Below are 25,651 nucleotides of genomic sequence, written 5' to 3'. Positions count from 1 at the left end.
CTGAACATTCGACGCTGCATCTGGTCGAAGTCCAGGAAATGCATGTTGGTATCAGTGATCTCCTTCCATTTGGATGAAATCTTGAACTCTGGATAAAATCCAGTCTCCAACGTCTTCAGCAGCTCTTTCCTTTCCTTGTATCTTGATTTTGACATCGCACCTGTACGAAGCTGGAAGTTAGTCCTAGGATAAAAATAAATACTTGTAATAAAATTTCTGACTTTCTAAAGATTTAGTCAATTTAGAGCATGGAGTCAGGAAAATAATCCATACACTTGGTAAATTTTAGCAATTACGTTCAATGTGTGACAACACTAAGGCATGGAAGCCTTCCATAAAATTCATTTATACCTCTTTATGCTTAGAAAATATGCAAGCAAAGAATGCAAAGGAGTATACCGGATTGATGATGACTAAGGAGAGGTGTGAAAGGTTGTGTTTTCACACAATGAATGTCTGAAGACACCTTCTGTAGTCAACAATGGAGGTCAAAATTCTGAAGACAACCTGAAAATTCAGACTTTCAAAACATGTTGTAACCTTCAAAATGTGCATAAAATCAATAAAAATCAATTTTATTGATGAAAACAATCATTTTTTGGAATGTAAGTATGGCTGGTAAAATTTAGTTTTCTGAGGACAAGTCTAAAAATCGAACACTTCAGACTTACCAGCACCTTGCAAAGTGGTTTAAATCCCTGAAAATGATGAAAAATTGCTAAGGAAACAGCCCCAAGCAAATTCGCCAAAATTGGTTAGGTGGCTGGAAATGAAAATTTCTGAGGACAACCGCCTAACAATGGAGTTTCAGACCTACAACAGCGATAAAATGGTCTAAAAAGTGCACAGAAAACTCCATAAAACGCCTCCGAATGCTAAATGTTTAAGTTGGAATTGGCTGGGCAATAAAAACTTAAATCTGAAAATTAATGGCAGCCATTAATGGAGGTCAAAATCTGAAGCAAACCTCAGATCTGAAGCGAATCAGCAGGCTGGAAGTTATGACAGCCAACAAACATGCATGAAAATCATCAAAATACGGCACCAAAACACCTTCCAAGCAAAATCGAATTTTTCCCAAGTCTAGCGCCAAAAATGGAAATCTGAAAATTTGATGTCAATGGCAGCCTTGATCTGCAACAATGAAGGATGGCAACAATCTGGAAAAATCGCCCAAGTTGGGGTTGGATACCCCAAACACAAAAAATTGCCTCCCTTAGCAAAAAATCGAAATTTTCAAAATTCTGAAAATTGTTGTTAATGGCAGTAGTCTGCGGCAATGGAGGTCTGAACAGCAACAAAATGGTGGAGGAAAAATCGCCCAAGTCTCTAATCATGAATTTGCCGGAAAAATCGCCAAACTTGGCAAAAATCGAAAATCTGAAACTGGTCTTTAATGGCAGCCAAGGAGGAATAAATCAGCAAGCTGGAAAAAATGGAGGAAAATAAATCCTCAATCCCACACTTCACAAAAACGCCTTGCTAAAAAAATTCGCCCAACTTGGAGAAAAATCGCTTTCATGGAGACACCTCGCAGAAATAATAATAAAATAATGCTGAAGTTCCTCTCATATACTTGCTTTCATCCTTCACTTTCACCACACAAGCAATGTGGGATAAAAAAACACTTGTATAAATACTTGCTTGGTGAAACCCTAACTTGCTTCTAGAAGATTCAAACATTTAATAATTATTGCAAGTTATTAAATTTGCTTTTAAATTTTAAATAATCATTTAATAATTATTTAAAAGCAATCAAAATGGGGCTTATTTATTAAAATATTGCAAATTAAATCCAAAATAAAGCCTCCAGGGGAAAATCGCTATCAATTGGGATTAAAAAATCCCTTCAAAAATCACTTGTGTCAAAATTTGCCCCATAGGGGAAATTCGATCCGTGCTTGGACAAAAATCCATGCTCAAAATCATCAAAATGCACATAAAAACCATCCCAGGGGAAAACCGATATGAGTTTGGACAAAAATCCAGACAAAAATGCACTCATTTTGCAAAAATCACCCCCCAGGGGAAATTCGATGGGTGTCTGGACAAAAATCCACACTCAAAACTCACTTAACTTGGAAAAATACCTCCCTGGTGGAAAATCGACCTCAGTCTAGACAAAAATCCGGACTCAAAACTCTTCATAATACTCCCAGTGGAAAATCGATCCTTGTCTGGATAAAAATCCAGACAAAAATCCTTACAAAAATGCTCAGGGGAAAATCGATCCTTGTCTGGATAAAAATCCGGACAAAAATCCTCACTTAGTTGTCACAAAAATCCTGGTGGAAAAATGACCTAGGCATGGAATTATCCTTACATTCCAGTCCGCACTCCCAAGGGAAATTCGATGGCAGTCTGGATAAATCCTGACACTTAGCCAAATTTTAGTATCTCCAGGGGAAATTCGACCCAGGTGTGGATATACAGTGGGGGAAATTAGTGGCTAGTATGGATTTCAGGGGAAACCCATGTGTAGTATGGATTTTGAGTGGGGGAATGGGTTGGGTAGTCTGGAATGTGAGGGGAAAATCACCTCTAGCATGGATTTTGACTCTTTAACCCTTGGAATAAGGATTTCCCTTAGGATTTTATCATTTTAACCACTCAAAATCACTCAGCGACTTTAAATTTGATTGGACTTAGACTAATTTTCCAAAAATATGAGCGAAACGCTAGGAAAATGTTGGAATAAAGTGCGAAACCAACTTAAATATTACCTTAGGAGCGAGAAAACAACTCCAAAAGGTCTGTGAATATCTTGGCACTTCAAAATCATTGATGCGTGCGTTTAAAAACACGTTAACGTTCAATAGGTCTAACACTTAGCAAAACTTAGGATCATTAAAAATATCATCTTTTGCAACTTGATCCTAACACTTCAAAAGCCCTAGACGGCACTAGGCATGATCAAAACTCCGAGACTCGGGCACAGGAAACGCAAAATTGCTCACTAAACAGCCAAAACCCTAACCTAACAACGCAGGAAGCTGGCAAAGAGGGGGTCCCTGTTAGCAATGGGGCTATGTGTGAAAAGGTCACAACAGGTTCCTCCCAGGCGGCTGGGTCCTCTGTGGGTCCTGAGAAATTCCCCCTGGGTTCCTCTCAAGCGGTTGGGTCCTTTGTGGGTCCTAATTCTCAGGACCCATAGAGGACCTAGCCGCCTGGGAGGAACCTGAAGGGAATCCACAGAGGACCTAGGTGGACCAAGGCCCGTGGGTTCCAAAAATAGGGCCCACGGGTCATAAAGTGGCACAGCTTGCCCAAGTCTCTATAGATGAGGCAGCTATGGAACTTGAGAGAGACATAGCTAGTGGGAGTGGCGTTCCAATCGATAGTGGTTCAATTGATGCTGAATTTGAACCAATTGATGACCTTGGGCTTGGGTTGGATGCTTCAGACGAAGATGAATATGGAGATTAAATCTCATAGATGGCTTGTAATTTGAATTTTCATTGTGTCATGACATTTTGAAACTTGAATATTATCTTTTTTGCAAATTATGAATATGATATTACATTTATTATTTACAATATATGAATATTTATTGGCAATTATGGATTTGTCATTTATCATTTATGTACGGGAAGGTTACATTGTATATTTGTATGGATTGTATCATTGTAATAATCAATAATGATAGTGATAGTTTAATATATACGTATACATATACATATACATATACATATATCATAGTTTTAAGACTCGTGGACTCGCCACGGACTCACGAGTCCATGGGAGCCACGAGTCGACTCGCGAGTCTTTTGCACGGACTCATGAGTCTTTCAGATGGACTCTCGTGACCCAGAAAAAAACGTCATGCAAGCTTTAAAAGTTAATTTTTTATTATTTTTTTGCCCTCATTTGACTTTCTTGCTTGGTTATGACAAGTTTGTTCTAGCTACCACTTACAACTCAAGGCCTGAAAAATTGAGCTATATTAGGAGAAATACAAAGAGGAAGATGTAGTCTTCTCTTTAGTTTGTTGAACTTTGTTCATTGTTGTTTTTCACATTTGGAGTTGGACATATCATTATATGTAATTTTGTAAACATTTATAAACTTATGATGCTATTATACATTTTAGAGTTGAAACTATGAGTATGAATGATGAAATTTCAAATATTGTGTGTTTGTAGATCATATGACGTGTGTAATGTTTAAATTATGACTCTTATGTTCTTTAAATGTATTAACTTTTTTATGTTTTTTTGTAAAACTACAGTTTTTTTTTTGCCCAGTCTTTCACGAGTCCGAGTCCGAGTCCAAAGTTTTGGTTTGCCGAGTCCGAGTTTTAAAACTTTGGTATATATATATACACGGATATACCTGTACTGGTACCTGAATCGGTAACTTAGTGTTTAACTGATATATAATTGTTCATGTCTTCTGTAAAGTGTGCAGTCTCATTCTGTAGAATCCATATACATGTGATGTTTTTCTTTTCCCATGATTTAGATTTAACTAGATAATCTGATCCAGAAATTTGAATCCCATCATTCAGTTTGTTGATCTTTGGTCTGGTGGTGAGGTTGGGCCCATCTCTTCATAATAACTCAGTTACAAAATCTGGAAACCATGCCCTGGAATCCTTGCCGGCAATCCTTCAATGCAAAAAAGATATTTGTAGTTTTTATATTTATAATTTTGGATTCCAGCTGTATTTATCACACAGTATCTGGTTAAGTTCATAAGCACTGAGGATTAATTCTGTTTTTGTTGATTTAATGGGATATGGATTGTTAAATTTAATGGTCAGTGTCAGAGACTTTTGTCAAAGAGGATTTGAATTTTTAGTTTCTGAAGAGATTCAATTGATCATGTGCTTTTTAAATTAAGAAAACATTGCCTTCAAGGTCAAGTATGAAAGCAAATCAAATAGTGAATCTTATCTAGACGTCATCTTCCCTGTTAATCATCTAATGTGCATTCCTTTTTGCTTTACCAATGAATAATAAAGATTATATAGATTAAGTCTTCTAATTTAGTGATATAAGGTTTTAGCATCCCATGAGAGCCATGTTTAGCTAGGCAAGGGATACACTTGTCCTTTGATAGGTTTTCAATGCATTATTTTCTTATTTTATAACGAGTTTAGCAATTGTCTTTTGCCATTTTTAATTCTACTTTTATCTTCTTGTTTTCTCTGTTTTATCAATTTCTAGTCTTCATTGCTGGATATGCGTAGTGCATGCTAATTTGTCCAGGCTTTAGCAAACTAATATATTGCTGAGAAGAGTCACTTATTGGGCTCATTTTCCTTTGACTTGATATGGTTCCTTCTTCACCTCATTATTGCTTCCATAATATTTATTTTGTCTTTTTACCCTAAGTTGTGTTTAGAGTGGCAGTTGTATGGTACTAAAGATCCTTTATTCATCTCTCCCATATGTTCTATTTAGCAAGATGGCAATGGACATATCAAATGTGTCTCCTAAGTCTCTTTAACTGAATTCCAGATATTTTACTTTTTGTCTGTGTTTCAGGGAACTATTAAATCTTATGCAAGCGGGGACACTTGAACCAGAATTGGCATTCTTGAATGCAGTACTTGTAGGTTTCATTTCCAAGTTCTGTCAAATCTCTTTATTTCCTGATCAAATGTTTGAATCCAATTTATATTATCTGTATGCATAGTAGTTGTATGGATTTAATTCTTGATTCTATTGATGAGTCAATGGGTGTGAACTGTTCGTGGTCAGAAAAATATGTTAGGTTTATAGTTGGTGTTTTATTTGGACATCAATCTTGGTTCCTCCTTTAAGAAATAATATATGTCAATACTATTGACCTTGCTTTTGCATCTCATCGATTACAGTTTTTTTTTTTAATTTTAAGTATTAGGGTTCTATTAATGGGGATGCCATCCAAGCTACATAAGAAAGACTATATAAAAGGCCATCCTGCATGAACAACCCTAAACATGGCATCAAAAGCCAAGGAGCCAACTATATGCATGTAAAAACTACCAAAGGCATATAATAAAAAACAGCATAGAAGTACTGCCACTGGCACGCAACAACGTACTGTTAAACACCATTCTGCCTAGAATCGCTCTTTAGAACATGAAATTATCAGCATCTGTACAGATGTTTATACACCCCTAGACCAGGCATTTGGTTTGGTTCAACTTTGGTGCCACTGCCTTCTACGCTGCTTTTACTAGTCCATGAACTCAGCATGTGTCAGCAACCCATGTTGCTTTTACCCTTGTAATTGACAGCATGCTCTTATGTACTGAAACCAGCATGTTCCTCATTACAGTACAAATATCCTGCATGAAATTATCTAAAAACAAAATTCTCTATTTTCTAGTTAGTTGGTTACTTTTCTCTAGGGTATTCTTGGCAGGCATTACAGCATTTATGTGCAAATCCCTGATATCCATCCTCGTACATTCGGCGAGAACTCATCTCCTCATCCTCGACAACCCCTTCAGATTTTTTTTGCTCTTCCCAGCTCTAATATACTCCCTACACCTCAATCTTCTTCAGCAGGGTAGTCAGTACCAACAGCTGCATCAAGCTATCCCTTTAGTTATGTAAACCCTACCAACTGTTTCAAAATTTCATCAAATTCTGCCAAAATAGTTACATGGGACTTTAGTAAGCCCACTCATGCCCTCTTTACCAGAGCAGTGTTTATAATCTTGAGGTTTGTAGCCAAATTGTAATTGGAACTATTCTTCAATCTGTGATGTATAAACATCCCCTGCCTCAAGAAGTCACGAGTCGAGGAACCACCTGCCATTCCTGTAAAATACATAGCTGTAGAAATCACCATCCATAGAAAAGTAAAACCTAGAGACCACTTCGCATACCTTATAGCTCCACCTAAAGATAAGCACATACACATCAAAACCAATATCCATATTGTTGTTTAATATCTCCAATGCGTTTTATAATAAATGTGAAGGGAATCTAGAGCAGGTGAAAGGTATTATAAATGCTATCTTGTTGCTGTTAGCCTACCTAAAGCACCATCTACACTTATCTGGGAACAAAGCATGCTATTGATGTCCCTCATCTATTATAGCACTCAGATTCTCCCATCATTAACTTGTGCAATTTCCACCAATGAGAGAGATGTTTGCAGAGCTCCCAAGTTCGCTATAAGATCTGCAGCCTTTTGTTGTTCCCTATAAGTTATAACAATGGGAGATATTGAAGGAAAAAACTTATCTCTCCATATTAATATTTCTTCTAAGGTTGCTTTAAGATGTTAATTTGGAGTCTGGACAACATTCTTGATTAACAGAAGACAACAATTTGCAAATCACCTTCTATTTCCATTTCTCTATAGCCAGCTCTATAAGATGCTTGAATACTTGTAAGAAGGGCTATCCACACCACATAGTTATTGGTTTTGTTCCCAAGAGAATGGAAGCCTCCTATTATAAAGTTTCCTTTAACGTCTCATAATATAAAACAAGCCCCTGCTAAGCCACGGTCGCCTTTAGAGGTGAAAGACACTCAGGAAACACTGAGAGGGGTGCAGGCGGGGGGAGGGGTGTTGGGGGCTGAATCAGTGTTTCAAAAATTAACTCAGATTTTCATCAAGACACCACTAATTCATAAAAAGAACAAGAACATAAGAACGCAAGATTTCTCGTGGAAAACCCTTTTGGGTGAAAAACCATGGCAACAAATTACTTTTATTAGCTTGAATGGGCACCGACCTAAATTACAAAACAACTTAAGAAATAGAGCACCAACTGTGATCAACAAAGTTACCAACCTTGTGCAGAAAAGAGCACCAATTCTGAATCAATGTGACTTCAACTTCAATAGAAGTTTCACTCCATATAACACCATTTTATAAACTCAGAACCACAGAACAGAATTGAGGTAAAGACACAGCAGTAGGTAACATTTTCAGATTTCAGGAAGATATAGTCAATCTGAAAACTCTTCTCACTGATAAGAAATGCACTTCAAAATGAATTCCCACGATAGCTCCCAGTTTTCTTCTTTATAGATATATGTACGCTTATTGCACAGATCAGCGAATATCCTTTTATCACTTGACTGAGCAAGGCCTCAATCATTCACACACATACTGACAAAAGACCATATTTCCCAGATTGCACGCACCCACTAAACTTATTCAGAAGAAGTCTCAGGTCCACAAGAATTTGCTTCTACAGCTAGCGCGACACAGACATCAACTGCATATATTCAGTAATAATCTCTCACCATCTGTAGCATATATCAGCTCTGTATATTTCACACCTTTTAATTGAGATCAACGCATTTAGAGAAATATGGTCTCTGCAACTTCTGTGCAGCCTAACACACCAAAAAGCACACACCATTACATAGTCGAACTATTAAAAAAGAATTGCTTTCAATGCCACACGAAAAACCTGGAGCTACAACTTCATGCGATAACTTGACTCCATCCGTTACACTTCAGAAAATCGATGTAAAAACGCGACAGGCACATAAATTTCCACCACGGCATTTATAATTGCTTAGAAAAACTGACATAGCTTCTTGGAAGATATTCTCTCCTTTTTTAACAAGAACGAGCTCCAATACAATTTCCAGTCGTCAATTTCTTCTTTTACCCCTTAGTCGCTGCCGCCACCTCTGACATACACAGAACAAAAAAAACTATATCTTCTGCAGCAATAAAAGACGGCTCGAGTCCACTCAGGCCACGACCACTGGAAAAAGACGGAGAGTAAAATGTCCACAACACTCCCCCAAAAATTGTATCGCAAAAATAAAAAAATTCCGCCAAACCACATATACTCCTTTAAAAAAAAATCGGCCCTCTCATTATTTTTTTTTGATTCCCTGCCTTAGACCGCACCACACCGAAACATATACAGCCATCCCTTTATTTAGCATACGTTTTTTTAAAACAGAAATCGTGTCCATAAAAGCTTCTGACAACAAGCCGCCACACTTCCGTGAGGACAATATGGGCAGACACACATCGTGAAGATTTTGTTATAAAAACCATGCTGTATGCATCCAGACACCACGATGCCGATATAATAAATTCGATGCCAACAGATAGAGTTCCCAAAATAAAAGTCATTAAGAACCTTAGCTTGCAATACAACAAAGAATTTGATTCCACTAACCATTTGACTATTCAATGCTGACAAGGCATGTGGAAGATTCAACTTGGTGACATAAGAAACTGAAGCTGACTAAGCTGCTGATTGATGACAAGTAGGCAAACACTTAGCTGAAGCATACACACAGGCTGCTTAAGCTGGTTAAGCTGCTCAAGCAGCTCAAATAAATCACAAAGAACTTTGACATCAATGACTAAAAACTTCAACAAGAGGCACACCAAAATTTAGCTTTACCCCTCTTGCAGGTACTTCCAATTTCTTTTTTCTTCTCTTAATCTTACCATCTTATTCAATATATTTATAAAGATTAACTATTATTTGATTGACTTGTTTTGTTAGGTTAATGTTTCTGTGGCATCTCTAGTCTGTATTGTATTGCACTTACATCCTTGACGAAATGATGAACAGTTTAAATTGAAAAGGATTGTTGGAATTTTTTTATATATGCTCCTTATTGACTCTTACTGCTCTGAACTCAATTTTTTCAGTAAGAAGTTTTACTTTTGTGTTAATTTGTTACAGATACCAGATGTATTTCCTGTTCTTGCTGCTGCACATAAGACTCTCTTGGCCAAGTGGCGAGGGTGTCTTACCACAAGAACTGTTCATTCAGAGCTTGTGTACAACTACTCTGGATCGAAGCATGTATCCTTCACTCACAAGTCTCGTCTTGAATTTGAACCTTTGCCTTTTCATTACATCCTAAATCAAAACTTTCTTGGACCTTAACATTTTCAAGATATCAGAATCTTTGAAAAGATGTGGCATTGATGAGAATACAACATATATTCTTGTAGCTCGATTTGATGCCACTTCCAATGAGGTAACTATCTCTAAACATTTTTATGTAGCCATTTCGAATTAAATGTGGCATATTGACAAGCAAAATGCATTTCTAAATTCTCTTTTCATATTGTTAAGTATTTTTTCATTAAATCGATAAATTACATATTGATACAAATAAAATTTGTGAGGCACAATGGAGCACTAGAATTATCAATAGATGCAAAGACATCCATATGACACTTAGACTATGGATTTACACTTGAAAAATCCAACAAACATCATTGAAACCATTGTGCCATATCTCTTAAATATTCTAGGCCACCTTAGTGTAACATCTCAAAAGTCAAGTGGGTTGCTATGAAGAAATTCAATGGAATTTGTTGGCCCTTATTTGAAATTTGGCCCAATTTAATTTTTTGTTTTAAGCCTCGCCACTGTTCCATGGACAATAATAGCCCCCATAAGTAGATTAATCTCTACATATGCATTATGTTCTCTCCTGTTGATAAGAATTTGATTATGATGTTACCGTGAAAAGATTTACTGACAAGCAGCTCACAAACACTGGAAGAAAGTTTGGATTCAGAGATTAGCTGATTTCAGAGTAAGAATGCAAATTGGTGACTGGATTTCCTCTTTAGCACTTCACGGAGAAGATGTTGATGGCATAGTTTTTGAAACAGCAAAGGCATGTTTTTCTGGGTTGGTAAATATTTCATGTGTTGCTAAACCAGTGGCTTCAAACACGTCACAGTTAGTGGTATTGGCTCAGTGGTTTTCCAAAGTATATAATCATACTTAATTCTCAAATTCTGTAGAAGACAGATTGAATGGAGAATGTTGAAAATAAGTAAATTTTGGATAATAGCCCTGAATACGACATTCTTACATACTAGTATACTCATATCAACCATGGGTAGTTATTTTAAACATAATCATGAAGTGCCTCACAGTTCTACTTCTCAAGACGACAAGAAGTCTGTAAAATTTGGTTTCAGCTACTGTTAGTACAAATCATTGCATGGAATGCATTGTGAAGCTGTGCATAAATCCCATAAGAATCAATCAGATTAGGGAGATATAAACCTGTACGCAATTATAGACAGCGATAGTAAAGTGTTTGAGAGTATGCTTCAGAGAAGCGTTACCGCAAAGGATGAAATCATTGCGGGGTGTGCGCGCTAACAGAATCGTTGAAATTTTGTGTGTTTATATGTGTTCCCTCTAACTGCAATTTACCTTTGAGTTTTGCAGTTGTTCTTCCGATGCTTTCTTGTTCAATTTGATCATGCATATGTTTACCATGGGAACTTTGAGTTCTGGGGCATTCATATATCTGAAATGAATTATTAAACTTTTCCCTTGTTTATCTGTTGTGGGTGCTGAGTGGATGATCTTGGTGTCATTTATCTCTGTTTCCCTTTCTATTCTGAATTCGTAATCACATCCATGTTATGGTGATGAGTGGGTGTTAGTTTTACCTAACCTGCTTTCTGGTCAAAAGCATACCCATAAAACCAAAATCACATCAGTTGAGGGAATTGTACTACTAAAATTCAGAGGAGAATTGCTAATCCATTAGCAATTCCTCCAACTGCTGGTTAGCAGATTGTCTTCACACTTGGGCAAAAGAGTCTTTTTGTTTGCTATTTTGAAAAGACAAATCTGTTTACTAACAGAATTGAAACGTTGTCACTATAAAAGTAGATAAGGGGAATGCCACGGTGGTTATGAACAAGGTTGACCAGGAGACCAAGATGTAGACCATTTGATAAACAAGGGGAATGCCACAGTAGTTATGAATAAGGTTTACGAGGAGACAAAGATGTAGACCATTCGATAAACAATGGAAATTACAAAAGATTGGACTACAACTTGATGTCCATGATCATTAAGAAAGTGAAAAAAAGCTATAAATCATGTTGTTTGAGGATAGTGTGAAGAAACATCTTAACCCTGATATAGAAATCACCTTGAGAATTGCCTTAGTGATTCACAAATAGGGTGTCCCATTAAGACCAATTATGGATACACTAATTCTCCTGCTTATATGTTTGTGGAATACTTTGCTAAGATAATCAAGCCTTTAGTGCATAAATCATGTTCTTTTGTAAAAGATTCAACACATTATGCTGATTTGATTATAGACAAGAAATAAGGGGTTGATGAAATTAGAATGTTTGTAGTGAACCAGGAATTGAAATCAGCATGAAAGAAATCAACACAAAGCATGGAAAGAAATCCACAGGTGAATTGAACCCAATTTTGATTTCGATTTCAAAACAAATATCATCCAAGTATTTACAGGATTTTGTAATGTCCCCAACTCAAGCCATGAGACTTGACTATGCATTGGCTGTCCTTTCCTTGGATTACCCAAGAGGAAGAGGACTTAGAGCATCATTGGGTAAGTGTTAGAGTCTTTAGCTTGTTCTCTATTCTATTCTTAAGTTGTGGGCACGTCTTTTTATGCAACTTAAGTGACTCTTAGCCTAAAGACTTATTATTTCCCTTTTTTGAGTTTAATGATTTAGGAGACATGTACTTCAAGTGATTCTTATTAAACATGTGCAAAAAGGGTCAAGTGGGTGGTGGAAAATAAGGAGCCTATTGGCTCATTTTTTGAGGGTTTTATTTGTAGCATTGGATCGAGATAGCAATGAATTTATGGCTGATATTAGATCATTCTTTTGGGAGACATTATATAACAGGTTAGGGTTCTCTTGGAACTCATTATGTGAAACAGACTTTTCTATATTGCTACTGCAATGTTTTGGTTTGAGGTTTGAAACCCTCGAGTAACCCTGGTTTCAGAGAGACATACGGGCTCCCCTTAATAGAGTGTGTTTTGGAGGAAGGGCTTTGGTCTATAATTCCATAGCACGTCATTTTCAAGCTGCCTATTGTTATCATGTTTTGGAGACCATTTTGGAAGAGCAATTCAGAGGAATCAGAATCAGATTTGGACAAGCAACAAGAATATGCCTTCATGTTCCTGAGCATCTTTGAGGCTAATGTCAGCAAGGACATGTGGAATGTCATTGTGAAACCCAATTTTCTAAGGGTTTTGGTAAGGGCGGCTAATGTTTTGAAGGCATTTTTTGAGGTATTTGGGCATTAACTTGTATAATTCTGGTTACATTCATCTCAGAAAAAGCATAAGAAAAATAATGATAGCTGTTTCTGAAATTTCTGGGCAGTTTTAGTGTGTTTTCTGTAACTTTTTCATATTCAGAAATATTCAGAAATTTCTATAAATTCAGAGAAAAATCAGAAAAATATTATTAGTATAGATTTGAGTTTGTTGAAGGTTTATCTATTTGCAAATAAAATTTCAGAATTTTCTATTGCATATTTTTGGAGATATTGTTGTTTTTCCATTATCCCTATTTGGGGATATTACAAATTTGAGCTATTTTCGTAACATAGCTTATTGTAAATGGCATTGTGAGATTTGTAGCAAATCCTATCACACTATCCTAGATCTTGGTGAATAAAAAAGGTTACAATAGCAAAATATAGAGGTAATGAGGGTTGCAATATGTAAATAAGAAATGCAATTCCAATGAAGAGGAAATCAATTATTAGAATCAATCAAAATCAAATATCAAATGAAATGATGAAATACACATAAATAGGCCTCTTGGGTGTATGACTCAAGGAGATGACGTGCCTAGAGGTCATGAGTTTATCTGATAATTAGTGGATCAGTTAATATAACTAAGAGATCAAGAGTTGAACTGCCAATTAGTGGATTGGTTAACTCAATTTGATTAAGACGTAGGTGGTCTTGATTGATCAAATGTGGCACCTAATTACTGTCAATCAAGGATTGATCAGGCAATGGTGGCACTTGTGTACCTCATGTCAAGTTGGCATGTCATTATTAGCTACCTGGGTGAGGATAATTAAATATTCCTAATAATTCTATGTAAACTATTAATTAGGGTCAATGTTACAGTTAAATAAACACCATCCTAGGTGAAATAAATATTACACCAACATACATAATTTATTTCCCTCCAAAGATGATAGTAACTTCAAATTTACTAACATTTCATCCTTTTTTTCTGAAGTGGTCGAGCAAGTTAGAACTTCTTGTATGTAGACAAGACCAACAATTAAATATGATGTTTGTTGAACCTTAATTTTTGCAGAGAATGATATACAATCATAAGTATTCTTGAGTAGTTTTTCTCTAAAGGTTAGTAGGTTGAGATATCTATAGGTTGTTGTAAGACCTGTTCATCTAATATCATATTACTTACATTAGCTCAGTGCTACTTTGAGAGATCTTCAGATTATATATCCGTTGGAACCTCAAGTTAATCACACTGTCTGACTATTTTATCTATTTACTTATATAGTATGAGGTGCCTTCTGTATTTGTTTTCTCGATGGGTGGCCATAACGATGAGGCATTTTCTATTGTTGCTTTATCCTCAGCTAATTTTTTTGTACACTCTCGTTGAGCCTTGGAAAATTCCTTGCTCAGATTACCAGTTTAAGCTTATTAATATGTTCTTATGAGATGCACAATGGCTTGTAAAGTATCTCTATTTTTTAATGTTCTGGTTATCAATTATGAAAGCTGACAACTGGATTTTGTTTGAATTTTATAATAATCTTGCAATCCATTATTATTGATGGTTCTGACTTCTTAGCAGCCTTGTTTTTAAAATAAAGCTATGAATAGTGAAAGAATTAGAGTAATCTAAGAGTCAATTGTCTGCATAATGTGATACAATTACACCTTAGATAACACACAATTCATTTAATGCAAGAACATAACTATTCCATGGTACAATATACACTTAATGATCTTGGATATTGTTAAATGCAAAGAATGCATATGCACAATCATTAGGTGGGATGAGTCTTCTTGACGGTCTCATATGATAATCCCCTGGCACTCCAAACATATTGATAGTAATGAAAGGTGTGGGAGGGTGATGGAAGCAGACAGGAGCGAGAAGTAAACATGCAAATGGGGGGAACATGGTGGATAGTGGATGGTTGACTGCCCCCAAACTGTATTATTAACTTATCCAATCATGCAGCACATTTACTTTTTGTAATATGCATACATCCTTACACATTTCCATGAATGTACATAAGGCCAGGAAGCCTTCAAGTCTGCAAATCATAGATGCAAGTCTGCAAACTACTAAACTTGAACAAATAGCATTAACAACACATGTTATTCTTTCAAGCCAAAATGTGTGTTACTATGTACAAATATTTGCATGAGATTCCTATTGGCACTAAATCGAGACTTCTCTTTTGGCATGGTTTTGGAGATTTTATACATTCTTCAAACATTTAAGCTCCCAACCGTGTATACTGTGCAAAAATTTGAGCAAATTCACTTCCTTATAGGTTTGTATGTTTTTTCAATGAAGAGAGTCTCTAATTTTTTCTTTACAAATAATGTTATCTTGCAACAGTTGGAGGCTACTAGGAGGCTGATTAATGGTACAGAAATAAGCTTGTCAGACTTGGCAATCAGAGCTGACAAAGCTCTGATACAAAAAGTATGTGTTTTACAAACATTTCAATCAGAATTATGTATTATCAATGATAATCCTGTTTGACAATATTCTGTTTTTTGTAGCATTATAAGATATCATCTCTTGAACTAGGGGTCTCATCTTTGGCTGATGCCATTGTGTGCCGAATTGCTGTTCGAGATGCCTTGTGAAGTGGATGCAGATGGAAAGTTTACGTAGTACAAGACGTGGATAGAAATCTCAGAATACCTTAGCATTTATTGTGGTACACAGGTCTGCAAGTGCAGAATTAAAATCTGCTAAAAGCCTAAAGGTTACAAAGAATACTTGTATTCTTAAGTAGGCCTTGTTTTTCTTAACAGTTTCTTCTTTTGCTATCTAGGATTACAGAATGCTTCAATATTGCCTCACAATTGTTTTCTCTAAGATGTGTTTTATCTATTAAACAGTGTAGATGAAGCCTTCCCAAAGGTAGCATGTGAATATACCATTTTTTGATGGTTTGACATGATTTTTTTTTTTTTTCCTTCTAGTATTCTGCTAATGAATTGGTCTGTATATTTCATTGAATGTAATTAAACTTCCTTTTCTTCTCAAAATAAATTCTCGCATGAACTGAATTCTCGTGCTCTTCAAAGAGATTATGCTGTTTGCATTAATTTTCCAAGGTACCACCTTTCTTTTTGTTTATATGAAGTTCAGTCATAAAATTATTGGACATTATATCTTGTTTTGGTCCCCTGGGCTGGGTTGAAGGTTGAACAAATCACTAGGAAGACCCAAATTCAAGCCCCTACAGGTTGAGAGCCTCATAGTTAAAAGAGTGAAACATTCAACCTCCTTAATTATCTTTCAAAATTGTCATTTTAGCATTAAATTTAAGTGAATGTGTTATCCTACACATAAATTTGACTGTTATGAAATATATTAAGTCATAGTTGTGTTAGGTATTTGTTTAAACTTTAATTTATTAAACCTATTACCCATGTTTTTGGTTTAGGGTTAAGCTGTTGAAGAGGAGGGATACGAGGCTTTAAAATAGGACCCAAATTCATTGTATAATATTCTTAGGATTATGAATAATGTCATCTTGATACATTTGCATAAATTGTTTCATCATTTGATATCAGAGCAGCCTTAGATCTTGTGATCTGTCAAAATTGTGTTTGTATTTGAGTGGAGTATAGGTGGACACATTTCTTTTGATTTGGCATGATATTTATGAATATCATTCCACCATAGTGCAAATTTTTAGTGTTCCTTTCTCATCAACACCATGTTGCCTTAAGTGCAACTTCAACATTCTGTTATTGGGTATGGGCTTTGAACAGTAGTGTTCATAAGCAAGAGCAACTATATAATGTAGTTTTCTTTGTGGGTCGCTCATGATTGTATCAAAGGTGTTGCCTTTTTAATTTATCTCTATTAAAATCTCAGCGTAAGACTTGGGCATGCTGCTATGTGGCTGGAGTAGTTATGCCTTCTTCAGCCTCGTCACTATTAATTATCTACTGAAATCAGTTAGAAAAAAATCTGGATACAACAAAAAAATATGATAATCTTATTTCGTCATTATTGGTATTTGCATAACAAAGTGATAAAGAAGGAAGAAGAAGCATGGATGTGTGAGGAGTGATAAGATCTATTTGCCTGTGAAAGAGTGAGTGTGAAGTCTGGGATATTGTTGTGAGCTTTAAGAGGAAGAGCATCTGATAGATCAAATCAACAAAGAGGCACCTTACTAACAATCCATCAGTTCTGTTCTCATCAAGATGGGCAGCTATTGGCAGGATTTAAGTACCCATAACCAGCCCATTTCCTAGCACTCAAAGGAGCATGGCACTGATTTTTCCACGAAACCACTCGAATATTGTGAGGCATGGAAGAGGAGTGTGTGCTTAAATGGCTGCAGGCAAAATTGAAAAAAGGTCTAATGATGTTATAGTTCAATTTTATTTATGAATTAGTTCTTAAAAAAATTAAAAAATGTTTTTATAGTTTGGCGGGGCATCGCAAAAAAATCGCGATTATACGGGAATAATCGCGGATCGGCATGTTTGCCGATTTTTTCCCTGTAAAAGTCGCGATTTTTTAAATAAATGCTTGACTCATGATTTTGACTGGTTTTTAACTCAATATGCTTACGACTAAACATGATTTTCACTGGTTTCTTCTGCAGGTTAAAATCTACGGATGATTTTAATGTTTTTAACAGATTTCATCGGCATATTTTATGAATTTATCATGTAGGGTTTTTTTTTAATGCGTCATGAAGTAGGGTTGAAGTAGGGTTTTATAGTGTTTGACAGGGCAAATGCAATTAACTCTAGTTTTCCAGAATGGTCCAAGATAAGTACGATTTTCACGCAAAAACCTATTTTTAAAAGTTAAATGGTATATAAATCTGAAATTATCCATTTGCCTATTTTCAAAAGTTAAATGGTATACTGGGGAATATTTATAAATTGGTCATAAAAGTATTTTTGATTTGTTTTAAAGCTATTATTAATATTTATTTATAGGTAAGGGCGCTCTGCAACTTGTATGGATCTAGGAAGGTTGTCTTGTCACCCTCCTTGGATTTCGAACTTGGTTTGTTGGTGCTCGTGAGATCCTCTTGGTGTCCAGCGTCAGCTTGTTGTGTGACTTATGTTTTCCTCGTGTTGCCTTGGTGTTTGGATGACTTGCTTGTGGATGCTTCGTGCTTTGGTTTACTCGCTTCCTTGTTTCTTTGATTTTTTCTCCCTCTGCATGTTTGTTTTTCTCTTGGCAGATTGCCCCTGGGCTTAGGTTACGTTTGTGCCCCTTCCCTAAGGCCGCTTGTGCGAAAATGGATGGGTAGTATGAGTAATGGTGATCCCACTCGAAAGAATGATGAGGAGGGCATCATTAATAATAGTGGGGGTTTGGAGGATGAGGCTGCTATTTCTCATAAGGGCAAGCTTGAGAAGTTATCATACAAAGCAGTGGTCACAGAACAATCGGCCACGGTTTGCTCGCCTTCTGCTAGTTTCAATGGATCTTTTTGCAGGCTCGAGCATATGGAAACAAAGATTGCTTCGAGAGGGACCGCAACCGATGGAGACAAACTTGGACTTGGGGATGGCAGCGCGATCGACGATTCCGAAGGGGGAGGAAATTGTAAGTCTCGTCCTCTCGGGTTGAAGACCCTTTCCTTGTCGCCAAATGAAGATATGGTTAAAGCCATTAGGGTTGAGCAGTTGCGCTTAAGAAATATTGCAAGTTTTTTTGTTTGCATGGATAGAGAATCTTTGCCTTCGTGGAAGTTTTTTGATGATTGGATTTCTAATGTTTGGGGCAAGAAATTAGGTATTCATGTTAATTTCTGCAGAATGATTCAGAAGGGTTTATTTGTAATTTTTTTGAAATCACACAACATGCAAGATAGGATTTTGAAGAACAACTTTTGGAATGTTGGGTGCTCTCTGTTTAGGGCATTTCCTTGGTCTCCCAAAGGAAATGTAGAGCAGGTTATTGCTCGCTTCTCCCCTAATTGTGTTGAAATTGAGAACCTCCAACCCAAATTTTGGCCATTCATCCCTCAGATTTTGAAGTCGTTGGGTACGGTTCTGCAAATCGAGGACTCGAAAACCACCCTCCCTCATTTGAATGCTTGGGCCCTCGTTGCTCTTGATCCCGAGGTTGTGTTTCCCGACATTATCTCTCTAGATTTTGAAGGAGAAAGATTTGCTTGGGAATTGACCTTGTTAGGTAATTTGGGGGCTTGTTTCTTCTGTAAAGTTAATGGGCATATGAGAAAGGATTGCCCTTCTTTGAAAAACTCTCACAATGCTAATTTTAATATTGATGATAAAAACAATTTGAGAAATAATAATAGTAAAATGCAAAAATCTGTTTCCTCTTCGAAAGATGGCAATTCTTTACCAATGGATATCCCATCTAATAATGGCAAGGAGAAGGTCAATTCTGGCCTAGAGTGCCTGATTGGTGATAGTAATGGCAATAAATTTGATAGTTTATCCAATCCTGTGTTCAAGGATTGGATATGAGGTTGTCCAAGCCTCTCTCTTGAATGATCCCCCTAATATCTCTGTTGGGTGTCACGCAGTACAGGGTAATCCCTCTAATTTTGATCAAGTGAAGGTTTTGAACTCCTCCCCCCAACCCAGGTTGAATGCTCAACAACTTGCTCTTGCAAGTATTAAGGAGAAGCTGATTTATTAAGAAATGTCTCACAAGTCCCATCCGAGTTGAGGTTGAGCAACTCCTTACCTAGTATCATGAATTCCATGGTGGATGGTTCCTTTGATAAACATATTGTGCCCTTTGGTGCAGATGGTTTGGCTATCAGTAATGTTGAGCAGTTTATAGAGGTGGTTAGTAAAAAAAATAGAAAAAAAAGAAAAACATCTGATAGGCTATCTCTTTCCAATGATAATAGTAAAAAAACCAATGAGATGCTTGAGTGCTTTAATAGATTGTACAAAAATAAAAAACCCTCTACCAAATAGTTCTTATGATGATGCGCATACATAGCTAGAATGTTAGGGGCCTGGAGATGTCTGATAGAAAATATCTGGTTAGAAAATGGTGTAACAACATCAAGGAAAATACATTATATGCCTCCAAGAGATCAAAGTGGTAGGGTTCCATGCATATACTATGTTGAAATTCTTGTGGGCTCAGGCCATAGGGTTCCACTTCAATCATGATAGGGGTAAAGGTGGTACTGCCATTATGGTTGGCCCCAAGTGGGCAGATAAGATCATTGCTAATGGTGTCTCCCCTTGTCAAAGAGCCTTGTGGGTCACCTTTAAAGAGAAAGAATGTGTTTTTGGTATTTGCAACATTTATGTTGCCAATGACTACAGAGATAGAGCTAGACTTTGGGATTGGTTAACAACCGGTTTGTTGAATGCCCATTGGAACTTTGTGGGTGGTTTTAACATGATAGAATATGGTGAGGACAAAAGTGGTGGCAATAAACACTGTTGGAAGGGTAATGAACATTTTTTCTGGGCTAAATTCAAAAGGAGATTTAATTTGATAGATCCTATGGAGAAGAAAAAAGGCTCATTTTTTGGTATCTGGTTCACATGGTGCAATAATCAAAGTGGTAAACAAAGAATGTATTGTAGACTGGATAGATGTTATGCAAATGCTTCTTTTTTTTTTTCCTCTCTCAGGGGGGGGAGGCCCCTACATGTGTCTCTCTTGCTAGCGTCTCAGACCACTCTCTTATCTCTATCATTGTTAACATGGACTTTGATCCTTCCTCTGTGATCAGGCATAAAAGGGAAAATGGCTTCAAACTTAATGTCTCCTTGCTTAATGATGAGGATACTGGTGAGGCTATTAAGATGGTCTCCCATTTGACCAAACTATGTTCCCCTGACCTCAGACCTAGGGAATAGTGGGAGGCTCTCACTGCTTCTTGGAGGAAAATGTTTCAGATCATTGGTAAGAAATATGCTATTAACAGGTCTAAAGAGGAGTCTTTTCTTCAATCTAGGTTCAATGAGATTGAAAAGGAACCTCAGAGTAAGGGGAATGACCTAACACTCGAGGGAGAATTATCTTCGGTCAAGAACCTCCTAAGGAAATTGCAACACTTCAAGATCAAAGGGTAGAAGATTAGAGCTAGAATGAACTGAATTAAAGGTGGTGATAAGGGAACCAGTTGTTTCTTCAATCTTATCAGAGTAAAGAATAAGAGGGAATTTATTGAAGACATTCAAGTTAACAATTTAATCACTAATGATCTGGTAGCCATCAAGGAGGCTTTCTTCAGTTTTTACAGTGGTCTCTTCTCTTCTGAACATGGTGATATAAATCAGGAGGCCCTCGAGAAGTGCTTATTGTTAATCCCTAAGAAAATCTCTTGCGAGGAAGCTAAGGCTTTGAGTCATAAGATGTCTCTAGAGGAGATTAAAAGTGCTATTACTTCATTAGCCAATGGTAAGTCCCCAGGGATAGATGGATTACCTGTTGAATTCTATAAGAAGCACTTGGAATGGATAAGCTAGGAACTATTTGCATTGTATGAAGATGTTTTTATTTAGGGTTCCCTTGGAGAAAATATTAATAAAGGTATCATCAAGTTGCTACCTAAAGGTGGGGATAAGACTCTGGTTAAAAATTGGAGACCTATCACCCTATTGAATATTTTATACAAAATTATTGCAAAAGTACTAGCAAGGAGAATCGCTGGGCTACTAGATAATTTCATCTCTGCCATACAGACTGGATTCATTAAAGGTAGGTATATTATGGAAAATTTGATTACTAGTTGGGAGGCAATGCACTGGGCTAAAGTTGATAAACAAAATGTTGCAATGGTCCTTTTGGACTTCGAGAAAGCATACGACAGAATTGAGTGGCCTTTCGTTAGAGGAATGCTGCAAATTTTTGGTTTTCCTTCCTACTTTTGTAGATGGATAGACATTATTTTTAAGGACTCCTCGACAGTTGTTGAGGTTAATGGTGAACTGTTTGAATCTATCCCTCTAAGGAGGTCTATCAGGCAAGGGTGCCCCATTACCTCGGCCTTGTTTGTCATTGCTATTGATGCTCTTTATTACTGTTGTCATTTTATGACACCCTTGGTCCATCAGTGAGAACTGATTAGAGATATGTTCCATGGACCACCGTTGCCCCAGTTGATCAAGGAGAGAAGAATCATGAAGTGTGAAGTGGTTCCTTGTCCGGAGGAAGTTTCTCCCTTGGCCTCCTCTCTCTTTCCTGGAACTCCGGAACCCTGAGGTTCCGAGGTTCTTTCCTTAGCCTTTTGAAGGAACTCCAGAACCCCGAGGTTCTGAAGTTCCCTCCCTTTCTTCTCTCCGGAACTCCGAAACCCCGAGGTTCCGAAGTTCCCTCCTAGCCCTTCTTCCTTCTTTTCTTCGGAACTCCGGACCCTCGAGGTTTCGAAGTTCTCTTCCTCGCTCCCCCTTCTTCTCTTAGGAACTTCGGAACCCCAAGGTTCCGAAGTTCCTTTCCCCTTTGCCTTCTCTCTAGTTCCTCTGGAACTCCAGAACCCCGAGGTTCCGAAGTTCCTTTTCTTCTCTTCCTCCCTCTATCCCAAAACTCCGGAACCCCGAGGTTCCGAAGTCCTTCCCTTTTCTTCCACACTTCGGGAGTCTGAGCTTCCGAAATCCCTGGGCTTCCTTCCAACTGGCGACACTTCCAGAGGGCGTGATTGACACTCAAGACTTTAAATGTTCCGATAGTTTTGGTGACTTGTGCAGTTTCTTGTGTGGAGCCACAATTGTGCATTTAATGTTTTTGGCAAAATTCAATCAAGGGAGGTACGGGGCCATGCTTGGTGACTTATGTCATGTCTGACTTTGGAAGGTCAGTCAATCCACCTTCTTAGGATTGCTCTTTGTGGGTATGGCTAGGTTGCTTGCATGTACAAGTCAAGTGCATGCACTTCCCTGCGCTTCCAGACTGACATACAGGGGTCATGATCACCCTTGTAACCATTTTTTCTATAAAAAGGTTGTTAAGCCTCATTGTAAAGGGTTCTCTTCCTGCCGGCTTGAACTATATCTTGCATTTATGCAACTGTAAGTTTGGCCATTGGCCTTATAATTAATTGAAAATCACCATTCTTGCCTTCTTTCAACCTATGTATGTTGTGTATGTTTTCTTACCTTCATCATAGGTGTATCTCTTGTGGCTTTTCTCTCCATATATGTTGTGTTAACTTGTTTTCTGAGTGTGACTTGTGGGAATCCTTCTCCCCTCTTGGCATTCATTGAATTCTAACCTTCATACATGCATTGGGGTCACTCATACAACTGAAGTTTGTGCATCCCCTGGGTGTTTTCAACTGATTTTTTGTGTCATTTCGGGTAGGGAGAGGAACAATCTCTTCTTGGTGCATCACCTCCTTTTATTTCAAGCATTCTCTCTTCCCTTTACCTCTGCAATTTGTTAGGATAGGTTTAGGAGTTAGTTTTGAAGTGTTGAGTTCGTTCAACACCTGCACCTAGATTGAGAAGGAAGCCGACCTTCTACGGAGATTCAACCCCCTTGCGCAAGGTCTCACACTTCGGTGTTGTTTCCATGTTTCACAAGGTTACTGAGCTGATAGCTCAGCAAGGGTGTGAGCTTTTGTGATAACAATTACATTCTAAGGGCTCTTGAACTTGGGCCCTCTATCAAAGGTCTTACTCTTCCTAATGCTGATGACCTGATTAATGCCCAATTTGCTGATGACACTGCTTTATTCTTGGCCTTGAATGAGGAAAACTTTGATAATGCCATGGATAGATTATAGTTTTTTTGTTTGGCCTCTGGTGCTAAGATATCTCTTCACAAATCTACAGTGCTTGGGTGGTTTGAGACTCCTCCAAATTGGATCCCCTGCAAAGGCTGGTAATGGGCAGGTCCGAACTCTATTGTAAGGTATCTTGGTATTCCCTTTGCTATTAACCCTTCTACTTAAGATATGTGGTAGTGGATATACTCTAAAATTGAAAGCAAACATTTAAAATGGCAGACTCACTCTCTCCTTGGCCGGTAGAGTGCAGATTGTTCAGAAGGTTCTCTCCTCCCATCATATTTATTGTGCCTCTGCATGGGTGTTTGTCAATTATCAAACCAATAAGCTTGAAATGATTATGAGGGACTTTTTATGGTCTGATGGGATGGGGCATAATAAGAAGCACTGTGTGAACTGGAATTGGTGTTGTAGACCAAGATGTATGGGTGGATTGGGTATCAAGGATATCAGGCCCCATGGCATTGCCTTAGCTTCCAAATGGATTGTCAAAGCTCTGTATGGTAATGAACCTTGGAAGGTGCTGATTAGGAACAATATTGAAAGGTTGGTTATTAAAAAAGGTAAAAAGTGGAGGAATATCCCTTTATGTGATATTGTATTAGGGGAATATAACATGAAGGTGTTTGATTCCAATGTATTTGCTTCATTATGGAAGGTATGGTCACAGGTAAGGAGGCTACTCCCCTCTAAGGATGCAATAGGCAAATCTCCATCATATGCTATTGTGGATAGATCTATCTGGTGGGGGGTGAACTTGAACAATAAACCTCTTGCTTTGACTCAAAGCTGCTCTGCTAAGATATGGAATGATAAGGGCATTTCTCTTATTAACAATGTATTGGTTGACTACCGACTTGGCTCTTGGGCTAAGATTAACTCTAAATATGGGATCCCTGCTTCACAAAAGAAAACATATTCTCTTATTGGTAAGGCTACAAGTTGTTTTTTCCTTGGTAAGATTATGGATATTGTCTCCTTCTTGAAGCAACTAAAATGGCTGGATGGTTCTTCCTTCTTGGACATCTCTACTAAGCAGGTCTATTTGATGTTGAAGAAGGAGTACTCAATCTTTTCTAGAGTTAATCAAGCTTGGGGTCTTGACTGGCCTAAGTCCAAGTGACAATTTGTTTTTGATTTCTTTTGGCATTCTCCCATTGATCCTAAGAAGTCTTGTTTTAGATGGCTCCTTCTTTTGAAAAAGTTAGCTGTTGGTTCCTTTTTATCTGCTAAGGGTCTCAAGTCTATTAGGTGTGGTGTGTGTAATGTCCAAGAATCCTTTGAGCACCTGTTTTTTGATTGTAAATTTGCCCGTGGTGTGTGGTCCATCTTCCTTGGCCCTTCTATTGTCTGGAATCACTGACCTGGCCCTTCCTGGTGTGAGGTCTTTGCTGGTTTTGTAGAATCTCTTGACCTTAAGATGAACCCGTTTTGGTCTGTCTTTTCTTGCGAAGTCTTGTGGTTTCTTTGGAAAGAGAGAAATGGAGAGGTTTTTCAAAACAAGAGGAGGAGGCTTACTGAGTTTAGTATTAAACTCACTCATTTTTATATTATGTCACAAGTTTCTGTTGTCTTGGAGATCTCTAAAGACAAGTTCATGACTCTGGTTCATGAAGGTGCTCTTCAGATTTACAAAGAAGATATCCAGTCTATCCAGTACTTCAAGAAACATATGGATATGTTGCATTCGAAGGAGATTGAGGCTTTGATATAGTACATGCAGAAACTCAAGCTTGAAGACCCAGATAAGCTTTCTCCTAGAACTGGGGAGAAAGGTACAAGAGATCAATGAACATTGTGGTTCTTTTTTATATCTATATACTGACTTAAGAGGCATTTTGTTGTATTAATCCTCTCTATATTTTGTTCATATTATAAGACCTAGTGATATTACACAGGGCTACGACCTTTTTGATATACATGTGAAAATGATATTGTACAAATCAGAATACATGTAAAATACAGGGCACCAGAGGCTATGATGTATATGTATTG

General features: G+C 37.4%; 1 protein-coding gene across 1 annotated transcript in view; it reads left to right on the top strand.

Annotated features, from left to right (window-relative positions):
• The window catches only part of LOC131069042 (uncharacterized), a 33,987-nt gene extending 17,956 nt beyond the window's left edge, over positions 1 to 16,031 (top strand). The window contains exons 2-6 of the mRNA XM_058004353.1: positions 5,490 to 5,556; positions 9,617 to 9,739; positions 9,834 to 9,917; positions 15,328 to 15,414; positions 15,495 to 16,031. Coding sequence (XP_057860336.1) covers positions 5,490 to 5,556; positions 9,617 to 9,739; positions 9,834 to 9,917; positions 15,328 to 15,414; positions 15,495 to 15,581 — 448 coding nt within the window. The 3' untranslated portion in view covers positions 15,582 to 16,031. The remainder of the gene's footprint in view (positions 1 to 5,489; positions 5,557 to 9,616; positions 9,740 to 9,833; positions 9,918 to 15,327; positions 15,415 to 15,494) is intronic.
• Positions 16,032 to 25,651: the final 9,620 nt, after the last annotated feature.

This window comes from Cryptomeria japonica, chromosome 4 (assembly GCF_030272615.1).
Source record: "Cryptomeria japonica chromosome 4, Sugi_1.0, whole genome shotgun sequence".
NCBI classification, from domain to species: domain Eukaryota; kingdom Viridiplantae; phylum Streptophyta; class Pinopsida; order Cupressales; family Cupressaceae; genus Cryptomeria; species Cryptomeria japonica.
The sequence above is the reverse complement of the archived record's forward strand: the minus strand, read 5'-3'. Positions and strand labels throughout refer to the sequence as shown.